Source organism: Ranitomeya imitator, chromosome 2 (genome assembly GCF_032444005.1).
Source record: "Ranitomeya imitator isolate aRanImi1 chromosome 2, aRanImi1.pri, whole genome shotgun sequence".
Lineage (NCBI taxonomy): Eukaryota > Metazoa > Chordata > Amphibia > Anura > Dendrobatidae > Ranitomeya > Ranitomeya imitator.
The window spans coordinates 483,019,012-483,039,461 of NC_091283.1; the positions used below are offsets into that span (position 1 = coordinate 483,019,012).

Sequence of the window (20,450 nt, forward strand, 5' to 3'; positions counted from 1 at the left end):
AGAAGAACTATACTACATTGCTAATTTGAAATGAGTTAGAAGAGGACCAGAGCAGAGCCTGGAACCTCAGAAAGACGGCTATCGGTAACTATTTTATTGCACTTACACTACATTATATACTTAGTTAGGGTTTTGGTCTATCAGACCACACTATATGGATTGGCCGCAAGTCTCCCGAGAAATATATGAAGCTGTCACACTTGGGTCGAGAGTGCGCCGGCCAATCCGTGCATTTGCAGTCTGCGCTCGGACCAATTGGCAGTGATGTCTGAATGGGCACAAAGGAGGAGGACCACCACAAAATTCCAACTTGAGTCAGAACATTCGACAAAGGTCAGGGATCGATGGTCTTGTTTCACCAAAGCTTAGTCCTTGTGATGACTTGGACTGGATTAGGAGTGTGCATGTTAGGGCTCATTCAGATGGTTTTCACAGAATTCATACGGATTATAGTTTATGCAGCTGGTCACGTCTTTGTTTCCATTCTGTTGACTGAGTGGATCGCCCCAAATCACGGCGACCTGGCCAATGTTGTTCTGAGTCTCGGATCAAAGTCACCAATACAAGTCTGTGAAAGAATCAAACGGCACTCGGACGCCATCAATGTACTGTCTATTTGCGAAGAGAAGATTGAGAAACCTGTATATTAACTGATGAAACTCAAGATAAAAACCTGACACAGTGCCCAAACTCTGATCGAAAACAATGATGAAAATCAAGACATGAGAGTAATCACTGGCCTGAATGGTGGTTTATTATTGCCGTATGCTAAATAAGAACGCTTTACCTCGTGTCCATGTCTTACTTTTCATATTGTACTAAGGCGGCCATACACAAATGGCTGTCATACCATCTGATGACGGCCATCTTGGCCAAGCACTCCTTTGGTTTGTGTGAAGAAGCCACCGACTTGACAAGTTAGCCGGTGCTTTATACAATGCAATCGGCTGTCTGAAATCGGACGTGCGCAATCGACATCTTCCTCGACCAGCAATCGTCTGGCCAAACCTGTCGATAACCGCGAGCACGGACGACATTAGCCCAATGTGTAGGCGATAGCAATGAGCGAATAGCATTGTTGCTCAGGTGGTCTCCTGAGTATTTGTTAGTGCTTGTGTTGCCTCAGCTGCATGATTTACGGCTGCTAGACAGCTTCAACACGTGAGGAATGCCGGTTTGATAGGGAATTCCCGCATGTATTCAGGCTGTCCAGCAGCCGTAAATAATGCAGCTGAGGTAACGATAACTAAATGTCCGAGCACGCCAAAATCCTCAGAGACCACCATAGCAACAATGCTGTTCGCTCATCACTTTAACATCATTAAGTATATGATTAAATTGCACATTGTCACTAGTGCTTGTTATTTCACCCTTGTAGCTTTGCACTTTCCCACATTCCCCTATGTGCACGATTTCCAGAGGGATGAATGAGTGAGCCTGCAATGGGCTGTGCTGCTGGGAAGTGCAGCTGTTTCCTGGGAGGAGCAGAAGCCTGGGCTGAATCTGTCAGTCACTCGCAGATGCTGGCTGCAGTCAGGGCTGCTGAGAAGAGCCCAGCCTGAAAACACTACTGTCAGTGCCATTCACCACCATGCAATAACATGGGCACTGGGCCTCTGCGGCAGGGCATGCACCGTGCAAGTCACACGAAAGGGCCAGTAATCAAGGCTGCTCACAAGGGCTGGAGATCTGGGCCACTGGATAGCGCCTGAGGTCTCAGCTGGGGCACAGAACAAGCTGCAGGAATCTACACATTCAGGGGTTAAAGAAGCAGAAGATTCCTGCTGCAATCCCTGATTACAGGCCAACAGATCCCACTGTTCTCCAGGATCCCATCCATAGGACAGAAGATCCGAATACGGGTAATCTGGTTGATCCCTTAGGTACACTCAGAGGTAGGTGTTTGTAATTCATTGTGCTCTCCAAGAAAGCTGTAGTGATTCCCTGGGGGCTTTTTACAGGAGTCCCCATCCCCCTCTCCATATAATTAACTGTAACCTGCCATAGAACCGCTGCAAATAGGAGGGAGGAACAATGGAGATCCCATAATAATGAGGTGACTGTGATTGCCATGGCTTTACGTGTGCTGAACAATGGCCGTCAGTAGGTAAGAGCTCCGGATAAAGCCTTCACGTGTTTCTAGGACCCAGAACAAGTCTACGAAGATTAAGATCCACAGACGGGCGGGTTTCTGTCCATTTCTATACATAATCGTCAATGAGAGGATGAAGACCCACTTTTCCATCCTTATTTTTCCATGATTTAATGTTCCCTTTGGCTCGATTGGGAAATGCCTAAATATTGCATGGAGCAAAACAATTTTCCTCTGTAGATGCTCTGATTATCTCCTCTGTCTTATGTATGGCTTCCTTTATATTAACCTCTTTGTGTCATATGATTGCTTGGAAATTGGTTTGTTATAGCTGTTTACAGATTGAGGCATCCATTAGTTTCGTCCCCTATCAATGACAGTGACCATCTATATAATCCACATCCTATAACTTACGTGCCATGGCACCCCTGCCCCCTCCTCACTTAGAGATCATCAATATATTTGTCCTGACATCTCCTCCTCATCTGTATGTGCTCAGCAAACCACAACATCTTCTCCTTTTTACTGCAATCTGCAACTTTCCATCCCCCACACCATAATATTTGTCATTTTGTGATGTGCTCCTGGCAGGGACCTCTCATGGCAGCTGGTGCCCCTCACTTGGCAGGTCTGTGCGTGAACTCTATATATACGATCTACCGTATATTGAGTGCATCTCATTGGCATCTTTGAAACCTTCAGTACTGAGCAATATAATGGTGGCTTCCTTGATTCCCATTGTTTGGATTCTCTCATGGATGTACCACCAGATAGGCTTTGTTTACCTCATAAGGACTATCTGGGATACATGGCTACACATGAGGCTATGTTCACATTGCATTTGGGCCACGTATCCGTGCATATGACTGAAGCCCTGAAAAACGAGATTCTGATATTAACCGCAACTGACATTCACTTTAATGAGGCAAATCGTCACTTTGTGCTGTGTCTGGCGTCCATTTTGGCAGTGTCAGATTTTGGAGCCTGGCACTAAGGCAGCGTCAATCATGCTTTTGTGCCCACCTCAAAAAGGTGCACACTACCGAAGCTAAACAGAGCACATAGTGACTGTTCACCTTATTAAAGTGAATGGGTTCCACCTTTTTGTTCTAGGGCTTTAGAAAGAAGCCCTGAAGGAGCCACTGACATGTGGACCAAACGCAGTGTGAACATAGCCTTAAGGTACCGTCACACTCAGCAACTTTGCAAAGAGAACGACAACAATCCGTGACGTTGCAGCGTCCTGGATAGCGATCTCGTTGTGTTTGACACGCAGCAGCGATCTGGATCCCGCTGTGCCATCGCTGGTCAGAGCTAGAAGTCCAGAACTCTATTTCGTCGCCAGGTCGGCGTGTATCGTCATGTTTGACATCAAAAGCAACGACGCCAGCAACGAGCATAGGGCCCCTAGATGTGTGTCGGATCGGTACACTCCGGCTGTTTGACATGGAGCTAACAACCAGCGAGAACGAGAAGTGAGTCGCCGTTACGTCACAGGATCGCTCCTGCATCGTTCTGGAGTTGCTGTGTTTGACGTCTCTACAGCGACCTAAACAGCGACGCTCCAGCGATCTAGTTTAGGTCGGCTCGTTGTCTATATCGCTGCAGCGCCGCTGAGTGTGACGGTACCTTAAGTCTAAAGTTAATCAAGATGTAAAATTTAAGCCAAAATGATCATTCGTTGGGTGAAACCTGTCATGTCTGGAAGGAAGTTGGCGGAGTGTAACATTTTTACTCAATAGCAGTAGTAGCATAGAGCAAAAAAGTGCTGCTATCCAGTCTGGTTGTCGGTGGCAGCCAGACTAGGCAGTCTTCAGTCCTGCGGCTGCCATCCTTAGCGCCTCATGCACTTACTAGGCCCGTAATGTATGTCATGACTTTGCAGGGCCTAGGAAGATCAAGAGGAGCCCAGAATGCCAGGCTCTAGCAGACTCTGGTTACCCATACTATGGTCAGTCGGCTTTTACACAGTTATTTCCTTAAAAAAAAAACCTTCCTCACTGAACATTTAAGGCCAGGATGAATGTTTTTGTTTACTCGGTATGGATAAAGATATGTATGGCACCACTGACCTAACATTCTTCATTCAACCATCAGCCAGATTTTATAAAAGGCTATATGGAGACAATACATCCCAGCTTATGCACAACACACAGTGATTCTTATTTATTCCTTGTCTTCAAAGGGATTGCCCAAGATTTCTTCTAGAAACCATGCCATACCTGTCCATTGGTTGTGCCTGTCAATTCAATTTAGCGTCTTTTAAAGTAGACGGGACTGAGCTGCAGCATCAGACACAACCTGTGGAGAGGTGAGGAGCTGTTTCTGGGGGACAAAAAACTGCCGTCTATTGAATTCTGGGCAACCCTTCTAATCTTTTAACCCCTCTGTGACCTTAGACGTACTATCCCGTCGAGGTGCCCTGGGCTTATCTGACCCTGGACGGGATAGTACGTCATAGCCGATCGGCCGCGCTCACGGGGGGAGCGCGGCCGATCGCGGCCGGGTGTCAGCTGCTTATCGCAGCTGACATCCGGCACTATGTGCCAGGAGCGGTCACGGACCGCCCCCGGCACATTAACCCCTGGCACACCGCGATCAAAGATGATCGCGATGTGCCGGCGGTACAGGGAAGCACCGCGCAGGGAGGGGGCTCCCTGCGGGCTTCCCTGAGCCCCCCGCAGCAACGCGATGTGATCGCGTTGCTGCGAGGGTCTCCTCACCTCCCTCCCTGCTCGAGCCCCGGATCCAAGATGGCCGCGGATCCGGGTCCTGCAGGGAGGGAGGTGGCTTCACAGAGCCTGCTTAGAGCAGGCACTGTGAAGCAGCCTGCACTCCTATCAGATCAGTGATCTGACAGAGTGCTGTGCAAACTGTCAGATCACTGATCTGTGATGTCCCCCCCTGGGACAAAGTAAAAAAGTAAAAAAAAAAATTTCCAAATGTGTAAAAAAAATAAAAAAAAATATTCCAAAATAATGAAAAAAAAAAAAAAATATTATTCCCATAAATACATTTCTTCATCTAAATAAAAAAAAAAAACCAATAAAAGTACACATATTTAGTATCGCCGCGTCCGTAACGGCCCGACCTATAAAACTGGCCCACTAGTTAACCCCTTCAGTAAACACCGTAAGAAAAAAAAAAAAAAAACGAGGCAAAAAACAACGCTTTATTATCATACCGCCGAACAAAAAGTGGAATAACACGCGATCAAAAGGACAGATATAAATAACCATGGTACCGCTGAAAGCGTCATATTGTCCCGCAAAAAAAGAGCCGCCATACAGCATCATCAGCAAAAAAATAAAAAAGTTATAGTCCTGAGAATAAAGCGATGCAAAAATAATTATTTTTTCTGTAAAATAGTTTTTATCGTATAAAAGCACCAAACCATAAAAAAATGATATAAATGAGGTATCGCTGTAATCGTACTGACCCGAAGAATAAAACTGATTTATCAATTTTACCAAACGCGGAACGGTATAAACGCCTCCCCCAATAGAAATTCATGAATAGCTGGCTTTTGGTCATTCTTCCTCACAAAAATCGGAATAAAAAGCGATAAAAAAATGTCACGTGCCCAAAAATGTTTTCAATAAAAACGTCAACTCGTCCCGCAAAAAACAAGACCTCACATGACTCTGTGGACCAAAATATGGAAAAATTATAGCTCTCAAAATGTGGTATTGCAAAAAATATTTTTTGCAATAAAAAGGGTCTTTCAGTGTGTGACGGCTGCCAATCATAAAAATCCGCTAAAAAACTCGCTATAAAAGTAAATCAAACCCCCCTTCATCACCCCCTTAGTTAGGGAAAAATAAAAAAAAATGTATTTATTTCCATTTTCCCATTAGGGCTAGGGTTAGGGCTAGGGTTAGGGCTAGGGCTAGGGTTAGGGCTAGGGTTAGGGCTAGGGTTAGGGCTAGGGTTAGGGCTAGGGTTAGGGCTAGGGTTAGGGCTAGGGTTAGGGCTAGGGTTAGGGCTAGGGTTAGGGCTAGGGTTAGGGCTAGGATTAGGGCTAGGGTTAGGGTTAGGGCTAGGGTTAGGGTTGGGGCTACAGTTTGGGTTGGGGCTAAAGTTAGGGTTAGGGTTTAGATTACATTTACAGTTGGGAATAGGGTTGGGATTAGGGTTAGGGGTGTGTCAGGGTTAGAGGTGTGGTTAGGGTTACCGTTGGAATTAGGGTTAGGGGTGTGTTTAGATTAGGGTTTCAGTTATAATTGGGGGGTTTCCACTGTTTCGGCACATCAGGGGCTCTCCAAACACGACATGGCGTCCGATCTCAATTCCAGCCAATTCTGCGTTGAAAAAGTAAAACAGTGCTCCTTCCCTTCCGAGCTCTCCTGTGTGCCCAAACAGGGGTTTACCCCAACATATGGGGTATCAGCGTACTCAGGACAAATTGGACAACAACTTTTGTGGACCAATTTCTCCTGTTACCCTTGGGAAAATACAAAACTGGGGGCTAAAAAATAATTTTTGTGGGAAAACAAAAAGATTTTTTATTTTCACGGCTCTGCGTTATAAACTGTAGTGAAACACTTGGGGGTTCAAAGTTCTCACAACACATCTAGATAAGTTCATTGAGGGGTCTAGTTTCCAATATGGGGTCACTTGTGGGGGGTTTCTACTGTTTAGGTACATTAGGGGCTCTGCAAACGCAATGTGACGCCTGCAGACCAATCCATCTAAGTCTGCATTCCAAATGATGCTCCTTCCCTTCCGAGCCCTCCCATGCGCCCAAACGGTGGTTCCCCCCCACATATCGGGTATCAGCGTACTCAGGACAAATTGGACAACAACTTTTGTGGACCAATTTCTCCTGTTACCCTTGGGAAAATACAAAACTGGGGGCTAAAATATAATTTTTGTGGAAAAAAAAATATTTTTTATTTGCATGGCTCTGCGTTATAAACTGTAGTGAAATACTTGGGGGTTCAAAGCTCTCACAACACATCAAGATGAGTTCCTTAGGGGGTCTACTTTCCAAAATGGTGTCACTTGTGGGGGGTTTCTACTGTTTAGGTACATTAGGGGCTCTGCAAACGCAATGTGACGCCTGCAGACCATTCCATCTAAGTCTGCATTCCAAATGGCGCTCCTTCCCTTCCGAACCCTCCCATGCGCCCAAACGGTGGTTCCCCCCCACATATGGGGTATCAGCGTACTCAGGACAAATTGGACAACAACTTTTGTGGTCCAATTTCTCCTCTTACCCTAGAGAAAATACAAAACTGGGGGCTAAAAAATAATTTTTGTGGGAAAAAAATTTTGTTTTATTTTTATGGCTCTGCATTATAAACTTCTGTGAAGCCCTTGGTGGGTCAAAGTGCTCACCACACATCCAGATAAGTTCCTTAGGGGGTCTACTTTCCAAAATGGTGTCACTTGTGGGGGGTTTCAATGTTTAGGCACATCAGTGGCTCTCCAAACGCAACATGGCGTCCCATCTCAATTCCTGTCAATTTTGCATTGAAAAGTCAAACGGCGCTCCTTCCCTTCCGAGCTCTCCCATGCGCCCAAACAGTGGTTTACTGCCACATATGGGGTATCAGCGTACTCGGGACAAATTGGACAACAACTTTTGAGGTCCAATTTCTTCTCTTACCCTTGGAAAAATAAAAAATTGGGGGCAAAAATATAATTTTTGTGAAAAAATATGATTTTTTATTTTTACGGTTCTGCATTATAAACTTCTGTGAAGCACTTGGTGGGTCAAAGTGCTCACCACACCTCTAGATAAGTTCCTTAGGGGGTCTACTTTCCAAAATGGTGTCACTTGTGGGGGGTTTCAATGTTTAGGCACATCAGTGGCTCTCCAAACGCAACATGGCGTCCCATCTCAATTTCTGTCAATTTTGCATTGAAAAGTCAAACTGCGCTCCTTCCCTTCCGAGCTCTCCCATGCGCCCAAACAGTGGTTTACTGCCACATATGGGGTATCAGCGTACTCAGGACAAATTGGACAACAACTTTTGAGGTCCAATTTCTTCTCTTACCCTTGGAAAAATAAAAAATTGGGGGCAAAAATATAATTTTTGTGAAAAAATATGATTTTTTATTTTTACGGTTCTGCATTATAAACTTCTGTGAAGCACTTGGTGGGTCAAAGTGCTCACCACACATCCAGATAAGTTCCTTAGGGGGTCTACTTTCCAAAATGGTGTCACTTGTGGGGGGTTTCAATGTTTAGGCACATCAGTGGCTCTCCAAACGCAACATGGCGTCCCATCTCAATTCCTGTCAAGTTTGCATTGAAAAGTCAAATAGCGCTCCTTCCCTTCCGAGCTCTCCCATGCGCCCAAACAGTGGTTTACTGCCACATATGGGGTATCAGCGTACTCAGGACAAATTGGACAACAACTTTTTGGGTCCAATTTCTCCTGTTACCCTTGGTAAAATAAAACAAATTGGAGCTGAAGTAAATTTTTTGTGTAAAAAAGTTAAATGTTCATTTTTATTTAAACATTCCAAAAATTCCTATTAAACACCTGAAGGGTTAATAAACTTCTTGAATGTGGTTTTGAGCACCTTGAGGGGTGCAGTTTTTAGAATGGTGTCACACTTGGGCATTTTCTATCATATAGACCCCTCAAAATGACTTCAAATGAGACGTGGTCCCTAAAAAAAAATGGTGTTGTAAAAATGAGAAATTGCTGGTCAACTTTTAACCCTTATAACTCCCTAACAAAAAAAAAAATTGGTTCCAAAATTATGCTGATGTAAAGGAGACATGTGGGAAATGTTACTTATTAAGTATTTTGTGTGACATATCTCTGTGATTTAATTGCATAAAAATTCAAAGTTTGAAAATTGCAAAATTTTCAAAATTTTCGCCAAATTTCCGTTTTTTTCACAAATAAACGCAGGTACTATCAAAGAAATTTTACCACTATCATGAAGTACAATATGTCACGAGAAAACAATGTCAGAATCACCAGGATCCGTTGAAGCGTTTCGGAGTTATAACCTCATAAAGGGACAGTGGTCAGAATTGTAAAAATTGGCCTGGTCATTAACGTGCAAACCACCCTTGGGGGTAAAGGGGTTAATAATAATCTTTTATTTTTATATAGCGCTAACATATTCTGCAGCGCTTTACAGACATTATCATCACTGTCCCCGATGGGGCTCACAATCTAAATTCCCTATCAGTATGTCTTTGGAATGTGGGAGGAAACCAGAGTGCCCGGAGGAAACCCACGCAAACACGGAGAGAACATACAAACTCTTTGCAGATGTTGTCCTTGGTGGGATTCAAACCCAGGACTCCAGTGCTTCAAGGCTGCAGTGCTAACCACTAAGCCACGTTCTGGTTAACCCTCCAGTTTGAGGATATTTGTATTCACTGTATCATAATTACTATACCATAATACTTAGCAATCCATGATTACTATATATTATGATTTGTGCCAGGTAATTAACCTGTGAAACGTCAGCACTATTGCAGGAGAGTTCCTGGAACAATTAGACTGGTGGGGCTAGTTACCTAGAAGGTGCTTATAATATGAACCTAGTTGGAAACTGTTCAATGGAGTCCGGGGTCCATGGATTTTATTCTGAGAAGGGCATGTCTTCAGGAGGTGGAAATTGTTCCGACACACCAATAACGTGTTTTTTTATAACATGCTAGTATATATGTGATGGCGGGGATTAGGCTGTGAGCCCCAAGTGTGATAGGTTAAAGGCCCCTTCACATTAAGCGACGCTGCAGCGATACCGACAACGATCCGGATCGCTGCAGCGTCGCTGTTTGGTCGCTGGAGAGCTGTCACACAGACCGCTCTCCAGCGACCAACGATGCCGGTAACTAAGCGCAGGGCCGCGCTTAGTAACCCGATGTTTACCCTGGATACCATGCTAAAAGTTAAAAAAAACAAACACTACATACTTACCTACCGCTGTCTGTCCTCCAGCGCTGCGCTCTGCTTCTCTGCTCTCCTCCTGTACTGTCTGTGAGCCGGAAAGCAGAGCGGTGACGTCACCGCTCTGCTTTCCGGCTCACAGCCAGTACAGGAGGAGTGCAGAGCGCAGCGCTGGAGGACAGACAGCGGTAGGTAAGTATCTAGTGTTTGTTTTTTTTTTACTTTTAGCATGGTAACCAGGGTAAACATCGGGTTACTAAGCGCGGCCCTGCGCTTAGTTACCCGATGTTTACCCTGGTTACCAGTGAAGACATCGCTGGATCGGTGTCACACACGCCGATCCAGCGATGTCTCCAGGGAGTCCAGCGACGAAATAAAGTTCTGGACTTTATTCAGCGACCAACGATCTCCCAGCAGGGGCCTGATCGTTGGTCGCTGTCACACAGAACGATTTCATTAACGATATCGTTGCTACGTCACAAATAGCAACGATATCGTTAACAATATCGTTATGTGTGAAGGTACCTTAACTGTTCTGGATGGGCCCTTCGAGGGGGAGGGGGATAAGGCTCTAATACAATAAATGACCCAAAGGTCCATCAGAAGACAACCCTATCTGGATCCAGTCAATTTATTTTATTCACAAATATCTAGAAGGTTTAATAGATTATTTAATGTGTGTATAACTAGTTGTGCATGTCCCGTATAGATGGAGGAGGTTCCTCAGTCATATCCTCTGGTGGGCCCAAGGGTCCTCAGTCCAATAATAGTTTAGGGTGACCTGCATACCAGACTACATGTTGTCATAAGCAACGCAAAAATTGACACCTGCGGTTTCCCCATATAATAGAAAAAAAAGGTCATTTGGTTTAGTGATTGATGGAAAAGGTTGTGGGGGAGGGATAGCAATATATTCTCCTGTCCTTCACATGACGGCTAACACTGAGAAGATAAACTGGTTTGAAAAGCTAATATTGGTTGAATTTACAAGGAAGTGGAGAAAAACACAGGCAACTCTGCTAACCAGGACAAAACCACCTTTTTTTTTTTTTCAGACTGTGCTTTGTTATATTTAGGACAGCAAGTCAACAAATATAGACGTCATGAAAAAGTCCAGGTGGTGATCCATAGTAGAATGTATTCCACAGAGAATGGCCATGCTCTTCTAGTTCTGGACAATCTCTGTAATTTTAATTTCAAATTTTATCCAATTTTCAGTTTAAGAACAATTGCAAAGGGTTTTGATGGCTCCATAAAACCATTTCTGAAAATCCATTGTGGTCCAAAATCTGTCTTCACCAATATGATCATCTCGGGTGGATCGGACTGGATTTCCATGTCGCAAAATAATTTGGTTCCTGACCTTGAGTTGCTTCTTGGACATGATGTTGAATTTTATTCTGCAAATTACTACCACAACTTTTTGAGAGGCTCAGAGTAAGGCTGCCGTCACACTAGCAGTATTTGGTCAGTATTTTACATCAGTATTTGTAAGCCAAAACCAGGAGTGGGTGATAAATACAGAAGTGGTGCATATGTTTCTGTTATACTTTTCCTCTGATTGTTCCACTCCTGGTTTTGGCTTACAAATACTGAGGTAAAATACTGACCAAACACTGCTAGTGTGACAGCAGCCTAAGGCAGGGGTCACACTTGTGAGTGCAACGCAAGAAAGTTGCGCATCAATACCCTGCCGGCACTCGGGACCGGAGCGATCTGCTGCATAGAAATACATAGAGCCGCACGCTCCGGTCCCGAGTGCCTGCGGTAGTGCCGGGCATTGATGCGAGAGACTCACACAAGTTTCTCGCATTGCAATCGCAAGTGTGACCCCCGGCCTAAGGCTGGATTAACACACCTGTATTTCATGGTCCATGCATGGTCCGGATGTGGGTCTCCTGACCTGAAATCGACAGCCTTATATATGCCTAAAAGGCTTTCCAGTTTGGATCAGGAGACCCATGTCCGGCCCATGGATCACAGTCCATACTCTAACCACGAAACATGGATGTGTAAATCCAGTCTAAAGAGATCACCCCCATTATTACTGTTATCCCTTCTCTTGACCACATTGTATAATATTTAACCCTAAGTCGCCAACAGTTGTGATTACGGTAATTTTCCAGCATTGGATGTAACCTCACAGTGCATGAAACTTTATGCAAATTATAAACTTAATTATTAAATTATTACTTTAATTGCCTTGGTAGTAATTTCCCTATATTAAGATCAGTGTGCTCACATAGCTGTGTATTGTTAGGAGCAGGGTTTTCCTTAGTTGCCAATTAATATTTATACGACGGATAATATGCATTGTCCATCCAACTTCTGGCAGCTATAAAGTCATCTGCTGCACCCAGATCAGATGCAGTTGGGCTACAAACTGGTGGATGGGACAATACAGACAACAGTAATTTGCAAATGACTCATTGTTGTTTTCACTTACAAGACCGGAGCAAGTCAGATGTCATTGATGCACACACACATAGGAATGCAGACATCTCTCGGCATAGATACTAATGCTCTACAAAGTTTATATTTAGGTTTGTAGACTTTTTATATTATATAGTATATACAGCATGGTTCAGTGGCTAGCACCATGCCTTGCAAATTCAACCAAGGGCAATTTTTACTTTGCATTAGTATGTCTTAATATTTGTGAATTTATTCCGATTTCTTCCGTTTTTTTTTTCCCCCACACTCCGAACAGTAGCACTAGAATAATTATTATAAAATTGGTTTAATCAGGTGAAAAAGATTGGAAAATTAGACATTGGCCACAATGGGGACAATTTCGATATACTGATATGGAATATTTTGGTGCAATGTCTGCAATGAGAAATAAATATACACCCATTGTGGCAGTTCACATTGATATCAAGGGCTTCCGAATCATCTGGTGATAGATGATTGGATTTTTATCTTGTACATTATGCATACTAGTTTTTTTTTGTTTTGGGACATAATATAAGCTCTGCTTCTTGTGTTAAGCCACTAGGACAATACGATTCCAATTACCGGTAATAAACTTATGCTCACTCTTTGAGCTGGACTTAATTTGTGTTCCTAAGGGCTGTTGACCCTAACTCAAGCCTCAGCATGGGGAGTGTCATATGTTAGTTATGATGTGATCTTTCATCCAACCCTACAGGGCATCCTCAAATACTGGAGTAGAGAAGTTCTAAGTCTCCTATATATTTTAGGTCACTCAGAAGTAAATGTTTTTGTCTTCTTTTCCAGGCATCTTAATTTCACGAGAACAGCAATGAAATGATTTCCAAAAATTTCTGAATATCCAATTGCATCATCTATAATAAGAACAAAACCACCAAGTGTGAACAATCATGGGGACTGTCCTCTCTGTGTCCCCAAGCTACCGCAAGGCAGGACTCTTTGAAGGGAGCTCCTCAAGTGTGGCCCATTATACTGCCGTCCAAAACAGCAAGAATGGAAAATCTCTGAAGAGACATTCCTTCATCTCTGTCTTGCCATGGAAAAGACTGGTGGCTGTTTCATCCAAGAAGAGACAGCCGAAGAAGGGCCAAACCAATGGCAGTTACCAGAATAATGTTACTAATCTCAACAGTGAAAATTTAAAGAAGTCTTTGTCTCCTTCAAATCTATCAAGCTTCACTCAAGACTCTAAAGATTTCATTATTAAAGACTCTGTTTCGTCTGTTAACAAGTCTGTTCAGCAGCAAGTACACTCTTCTCCAAAACGGGTGGTGGTGCAGGCATCCACCAGTGAGCTGCTACGATGTTTAGGGGAGTTCCTATGTCGAAGGTGTTACAAACTCAAGCATCTTTCTCCTACAGAACCTGTACTGTGGCTAAGAAGTGTTGACAGATCTCTTCTGCTCCAAGGGTGGCAGGATCAAGGCTTCATCACCCCGGCCAATGTAGTCTTCCTTTACATGCTCTGTCGAGACATCATATCTTCTGAGCTTAACAGTGAGCAAGAACTTCAGGCATCTTTGTTAACTTGTGTATATCTGTCATATTCCTATATGGGCAATGAGATCTCCTACCCACTCAAGCCTTTCCTTGTGGAGAGCTCAAAGGAAGCCTTTTGGGACCGTTGCCTTTCTGTTATTGGACTAATGAGTCCGAAGATGCTACGCATCAACGCAGACCCTCAGTATTTCACTCAGATCTTTGCTGATCTAAAAGCAGAAGGTGGACAAGAAGAAAAGAACCGACTGTTCATTGGACTGGATCGGTGAACCAACTGCAAGAACTGGTGGAGTGGGAAAACAGACTGTGTTGGGGTCATATTCAAAAGGCCAATTAGCTTAGTTTTATATTTCAAAGGAGAGACAGAAAAGGGCATTGCCATGTGGATGATGGTGCAAGGTTGAAATGTTTTGATTTTATTTATTTTTTGTGGCCCCTACTGGTTAGTCTCTTGTATTGTATTATCGCTTGACAGGTCTCAAGCAGGAATAGGTCTACACATTGCAATGTTTTACTCTATTGTAATGCTCTGCAGGTCTTCAACATGTAACCTGGATTAGCACTGCTGGTAGATTAGAAGTATAACAAGTCTTGTCACAGATAGTCATTGTGTCTGTGTCCTCGTATCCACTAGGTTTGCTTCAGGTTGCTTTTAGATTTCTTAAGTCTTCAGATATCACCTTTAATGAACCTCAAATCTTATTCACTGGCGTGAAAACTCCAGACCAGTTGTTTTGCAGTGCAGGCCGGATTAGCATGAACTCTGGAGTTATTTAGGTCACATATGGAACTGTAAAATGTCTGCACTCACGAGAGTAAAAAACGGCTTAGAACTTTTATACTCCAACCCCCCCATCAAGTTCTGTAGGTACATCCATATGCTATGGTAAGCCAGTATAGGAAATCAGGAAAATAGAGGTGCCCAATTATGACCAACAACTAATGAGCTGGGCTGGCACAAATCAGTACCTTCTATGAAAATTAGGAGAAATTTGAATTGTTAAGGTGAGATAAATGCAGTTATGAATGTGATAAATGTGAAAGACTGGTGTAAGGAGAGTTGGGACTGGTTTACTGATTACACGCGGTTTCTTGGCCTGCATTTATTCCCGGGTTGGTCCCCTAGCTATGGTTTCCAAACTCCATGCTGGAAGTTTTACTTTTGTAACCACTCAGAAACCACAGATTGGAAATCACTGGTTGATACGAACTAAACATAGTAGTAAAACTAACTCTAGTTACGTATTTGACCACTATAACTTTGATTGAACCAATATTCAACTGGGGAAACATGGACACTGGTGATGCAATAGGCATTTTGTGATGTCACTATTGCCTTGTAAATTTTTAAAGGGGGTTTCTTAATCTGTTGACTGCATAAGATTGCTGCTTTTATTTGGTGCATGCATGAGATAGATAGTAGATCAATATAGCCTTAGATGTTGTGTAAAGAGTTTGGGTGGGATATGCCGTCACTAGGCTTGAGTGACCGGTTCTAAATATAATAGACTCACTAAAACGCTCTATATCCCAGGAATGTGAACTGACCTAATTTTAAGATGTTAAAATAGAATTTTATTACCGTGAAATGGCATGGTTTGGGTGGCAGAGAAACTTTCCTTTGCCATCTTTTTAAGAGGTAGCCTTTGACTTGCGTAAACACTGCCTCTACTACGCGCAGGTATGACCTTGCCTATCTTGACTTGTGTAACTACTTGAGTGAAGCCTAAAATTTGTAGCTCATTACTTGTAAGCAGAGGCCAGGACCAAAATTATAGGATCAGGTTGGTGCGAAATCACTAAGCCCACAATAACTTGGATACTTGACAAATCTCTTTATCAGTAATCTGTTGAAGGTTTGCTCCACCTTCGTATTCACTGGGAAACTTTAAAAGACTGACTCTCTTGGTATAAAAGGAGGATAAAGCTGGTACCATGCAGAGGAACAGTCAACCAGATTTGTATCTGCACTGAGGGATGTTAACCATTAAAGGAATTGTACTAAACAATTTCCATAAACAGTGCCACTCGAGGCCCCAGGCTGTGTCTGGTATTGCAGTTGAATCCCCATTCAGTTGACTATCAGATACTTGGATGGTGCTTTTTGTCTTGTACAACCCCTTTAATTGTGGTAACTTTCCATAAACTTGCCTAGATCCCGCATGATGTGAAAAATAATGCTCTTTTGTAATGTGCATCACGGCTTGATCGTGTTGAAAAATTGATCTCTACTTCAGAAATGTGCCATTATATCCTCGTTTGAGAAAACGGGGCGGATTCCCCAGTTAATGTTACTAGTACAGGGTTAGAGAAAAGTTGTGCTCACTTGTATTGTCATGTATTTTTCTTTGGTGGTAGGATGCAGGTTCCTGATCCTGGTTCATACACTGGGGTCGTACAGCTACACTATAGTCATATGGGACACATGCAAACTGTATCTGCCTGAGTAATGCATTGACTGGTCAATGGTGACCAGCTCATATTGACGCTTATGATTAAGTGTAGGATATGTGGGATCCATGTATGCAGCCCTTATTGGCAGCAATGTCAGGCCAGATGTCGGTCAGTACTGCTGATTCACACATGTGGCTTGGTGGTTGATTTTACCATATGTGAATGCATGCTACCAAACCTGCCAGCTCAAAACCAGTAGAGGCCATAATGGCACGCATAATATTCAGCAGAGGACCCTTTAAAGTTGGCAGTAGTGCAGGTCACTTTCTGATTAGAAATGCAAAATAATTGCATTTTTCCCAAAGAGTGGACCCTCTGTAGTGCCCACTTTCTGGGTGCTTAGTCAACCAAGTTACAGATGGCCTTCTGCCTACTTCACCCCTGGCTTAGTGAGTGTGTGAGCACAAAATGACTGTTCAATCCAAAGCACAGGCACTTGCTGCACCCTTGTTGTGGCCAAACAGTGCAGTGCACCTTTCCACCTACGTGTTTTCCAACTATCTCCTGGTTCTTTAAAAGCCTGTTTAGGATGAGGAAGCCAAAGACTCATGGACATCATGGAAGGTGCACTGAGCTGTTTGGCCACTCCAAGAGTGCACAGAGTTCCTGTGCTTGGTTTGAACCGTCATTTTATACTGACAGTCTCCCATTAACCAGCATAAAGCATGATCATACAAAACTAAGTGGGCCAACATAAGTCCCTTGGGATTTACACGTACCTTCAAAATAATGTCCTCTCTCGTTGGCCAAGTTACGCTAATAGATTTGCCACATATATGCAATGGTATTGAAACTTGACCATACTAGGGTCCACTCATGGCCATCATGTATACAGTGAATGATGGCACTTCATGGATGTAATTTCTACCAATTTATGATATCACTGACCTACGGGGGTCAGCTCATCCCTACTGCTTGACTGCTGTACCTCATGTGGTCACAATCTGCTGAATTACTGCTTCTACGTGTCTGCAACATGGTGACCTCTGGTGGGTAGATCTGGCTTAGGTGGGCAGCGTGAATTGGCATGTTACCCAACATCGGCCTGTATTATATAAGTATATACGGTTTGCGTGACTGAGTGCATGACGGCCGATCCCACCCCACACGTGTACGCAGGGTACGCATGTTTCCCGTACGGGAGTTTAGGCATGAACATGGCAGAGTACACGTGTGGGAAGATCTCACTTGTAGCAGCTCGCGGTTTACATGAAGTCGTTCTGTGGATTGTGTATGAATGACACTAATGATAGGTGTGGAGGTCACAACTTCCACCTCTTGTCTAACTTGTGTTTTTATTTATTTTTGTACAGTGAGGATGAAATAAAGACTCACAATCTGTGTCGTGTGTGATCATTTCTGGAGCGATGGTGCAACCGTCACTTACCGGGACACTCAGCAGTAACAGCAGACTATTACACTATACATATTGCTATCGGTATATTGGATGCTTCTATATATATATATATATATATATATATATATATATATATATATATATATATATATATATATATATATTATTGTATTTTATTTATGAATTTATTAAACTGTATAGAGCCAAACTTGCCTCTGTAAGCAGTCTGCAAGCAGAAGGCAAGTGACAGCAGCACTGCTGCAGCAGTCAGGTGGCTAGAAGAGTGCGCCATCTGAGAAACATTCAATGACCCACTCTTCTACTCGCTTAACCTCACATATATATTTGTCAATCTATGCCAAAAAAATACTGTAGAACAACACTTTTAAAGGGAATGTTGCCAGCAGTATTTCACACCCCAATTTATTTATATATGCATGTAACTTTTTTTTTTTAAGAGGAGACCAGGAATACCTTTCCATAGCCAGTCTATTCCTGGTACTGAGAAATCAGCATTTGAATTGATATGCAAATGAGGCTCAAGAGCTATTGTAGATCTGAATCCTCTGTCACTCCAGCTCTATTCCACACCCAGCTCCACTGACTTCAGGCTTACTGTCCTGCTGTTTGGTTATCATGCTTGTCCACCTCGTGACATGAGGCAAATGGGGAAGGGCAGGGCAACAAATGGAAGACATTAGATGAGTCAGACACATGGGTCGATAGCAAGAACCATCTGTATATAAAAAAAATGGCCCTGAATTACTACAGTGCATGAATTGCTGAAAGGGCCCACACTGCTGAGCAAGGACTGTTTGCCGGCTTACCAGGTCGAGATGAGTGACAGCCTTATATGTTTCTTTAGCCATGCACACATTATTATTTAAGGGGAAGGTTTGTTGGTGTCAGCTGGAAATATCATCAGAAAACGACAAAGATACAGAATGGATTGTACAAATGTCATACCATGCTGTTTTTAGGCTACTGACCATCTTGCAGTGCTCCACCCTTTTTGGTCTATGATGATGGAGGAGTTGCACCTGGAACTACTGTATTATCTAGAATTTCACCTCTGTTCTGAAAGTATCAAACAGCAAAAGATCCATGGTCTGCAGAGGTGGAAGCTGCAATGCTCTGCACGGTCAGATGGGGAAGGTGGCTGAGCCCCGTCACTGAGGTTCCCACTGTAACAAATTACCATGTCCTTCTAATCCACAAGATTTGCCTCGTGTTCCTCTCATGTCTGCACCTGTCTTGGTAAATATCCAGGTATCTGTTTAAATAACCTGATAGTCTGGAAATTTCTCACCAGCGGCAGCTGAATATTTTACTAAAAATTCTAAATGCATAACTCAGTATTTTTACGAGCATTAACTAGTGATGAGTGAACGTGCTGGGATCAGGTGTTATCTGAGCATGCTCAGGTGTTAACACTGTCTTCGGCGTGCTCAAATAATATGTTTGAGTCCCCGTGGCTGCATGTCTCGCAACACATAGGATTTCCTAACAAACGGACAATCCCTGCATATGTTGTGGCTGTCAAACAGCTGCGAGACACGCAGGAGAAGGACTCGAACATATTATTCGATCACGCCGAAGTCACTCGATTAGCGCCTGAGCATGCTCAGATAACACCTTATCCGAGCACGTTCACGCATCACTAGTATTAACCATTTGTGCTAGATGCTATTGAAGTGGTCATCCTCACAGTCCCAGTTTATGGATAGTTTTCTGACAACTTTTCAAGAAAATTCTGGAAGGTAGTATCATTGTTTCAATTCAAGCCAGCCAATGGTATAGTACCCCTGCAGTAGATGCTAGTGAAGTGTAATAGTACAGGATCCCTACCCACGTGTAATAGAGGAACAGGCCACGTAGACCAAAGCAAAGTCCAAGGTGACTGGCTGAGCTTCCAATACTTTAGTACATTCGTTTCGTGAATTAATGTCACACAACTAGTTGCGATACTAAAAAAATAAGCTGTATGCAAAGCACATTGTGGTCTATTGTGGAAAAGTCATGGGACTTGAAAGGAATCTGGAAGCAGGTTTTTGCTGTGTAATCTGAGGATCACATAATGTAGAGGTTAAAACATTGAATTCAGCAATGTGTCATTTATTAGGCTGTGTGCTGTGACCACACAATTAAGGTTTTATCATCAGGAGATTATCACTACCTGGACTACAGGTAGTGTGAGCCTTGGTCTGACTACGCCCCCTACTCTGATAAGCTGCTCACTGGTAACAGACAAGGTTGTGCTGGAGCAGAATTTTGAGCTCTGCTTCATGCTACATCTAAGAACTCTATCACAACTGCTGCATCCAGTAATATAAGTGACACATCGCTGGAATCAGGGTCTCTTTTCCTACATTATGCTGCTCTGAGATGAGGTAGCAAAAACCTGGGGGCAGATTTCCTTTAACACGAGCAATCCAGTTGTGATTGTGTCATGTGCTGCAATACAACTTAGTGACCAACATTTACTTCAATGTTTTCAAAAGTTGCTCACAGTTCTGGCTCATAGACTGGGCTGCAAGTGGGATCTGTGATGTTCATATGCTCAACGTGGCCTATGGAAAGCGGTTTTCCTGGAGGAAATACCCCTCCGTCATGTGCTGAACATATGAGAGTTCTGTCTACAAACACAAGATGATGGTATCAATAATTTATTATACTAGATTTTTTTTTTTTGCAGGATATTAATAATTTATCACAGAGATTCATA

The 20,450-nt window shown here is 43.2% G+C and overlaps 1 protein-coding gene across 1 annotated transcript; it reads left to right on the plus strand.

Annotated features, from left to right (window-relative positions):
* Nucleotides 1-1,515: 1,515 nt before the first annotated feature.
* Nucleotides 1,516-17,709, plus strand: CDK5R1 (cyclin dependent kinase 5 regulatory subunit 1). The gene is made up of 2 exons (XM_069751366.1): nucleotides 1,516-1,895; nucleotides 13,201-17,709. Exon 2 carries the CDS (start codon nucleotides 13,305-13,307, stop codon nucleotides 14,181-14,183), a length of 879 nt encoding a protein of 292 aa, XP_069607467.1. The 5' UTR covers nucleotides 1,516-1,895; nucleotides 13,201-13,304; the 3' UTR covers nucleotides 14,184-17,709.
* Nucleotides 17,710-20,450: the final 2,741 nt, after the last annotated feature.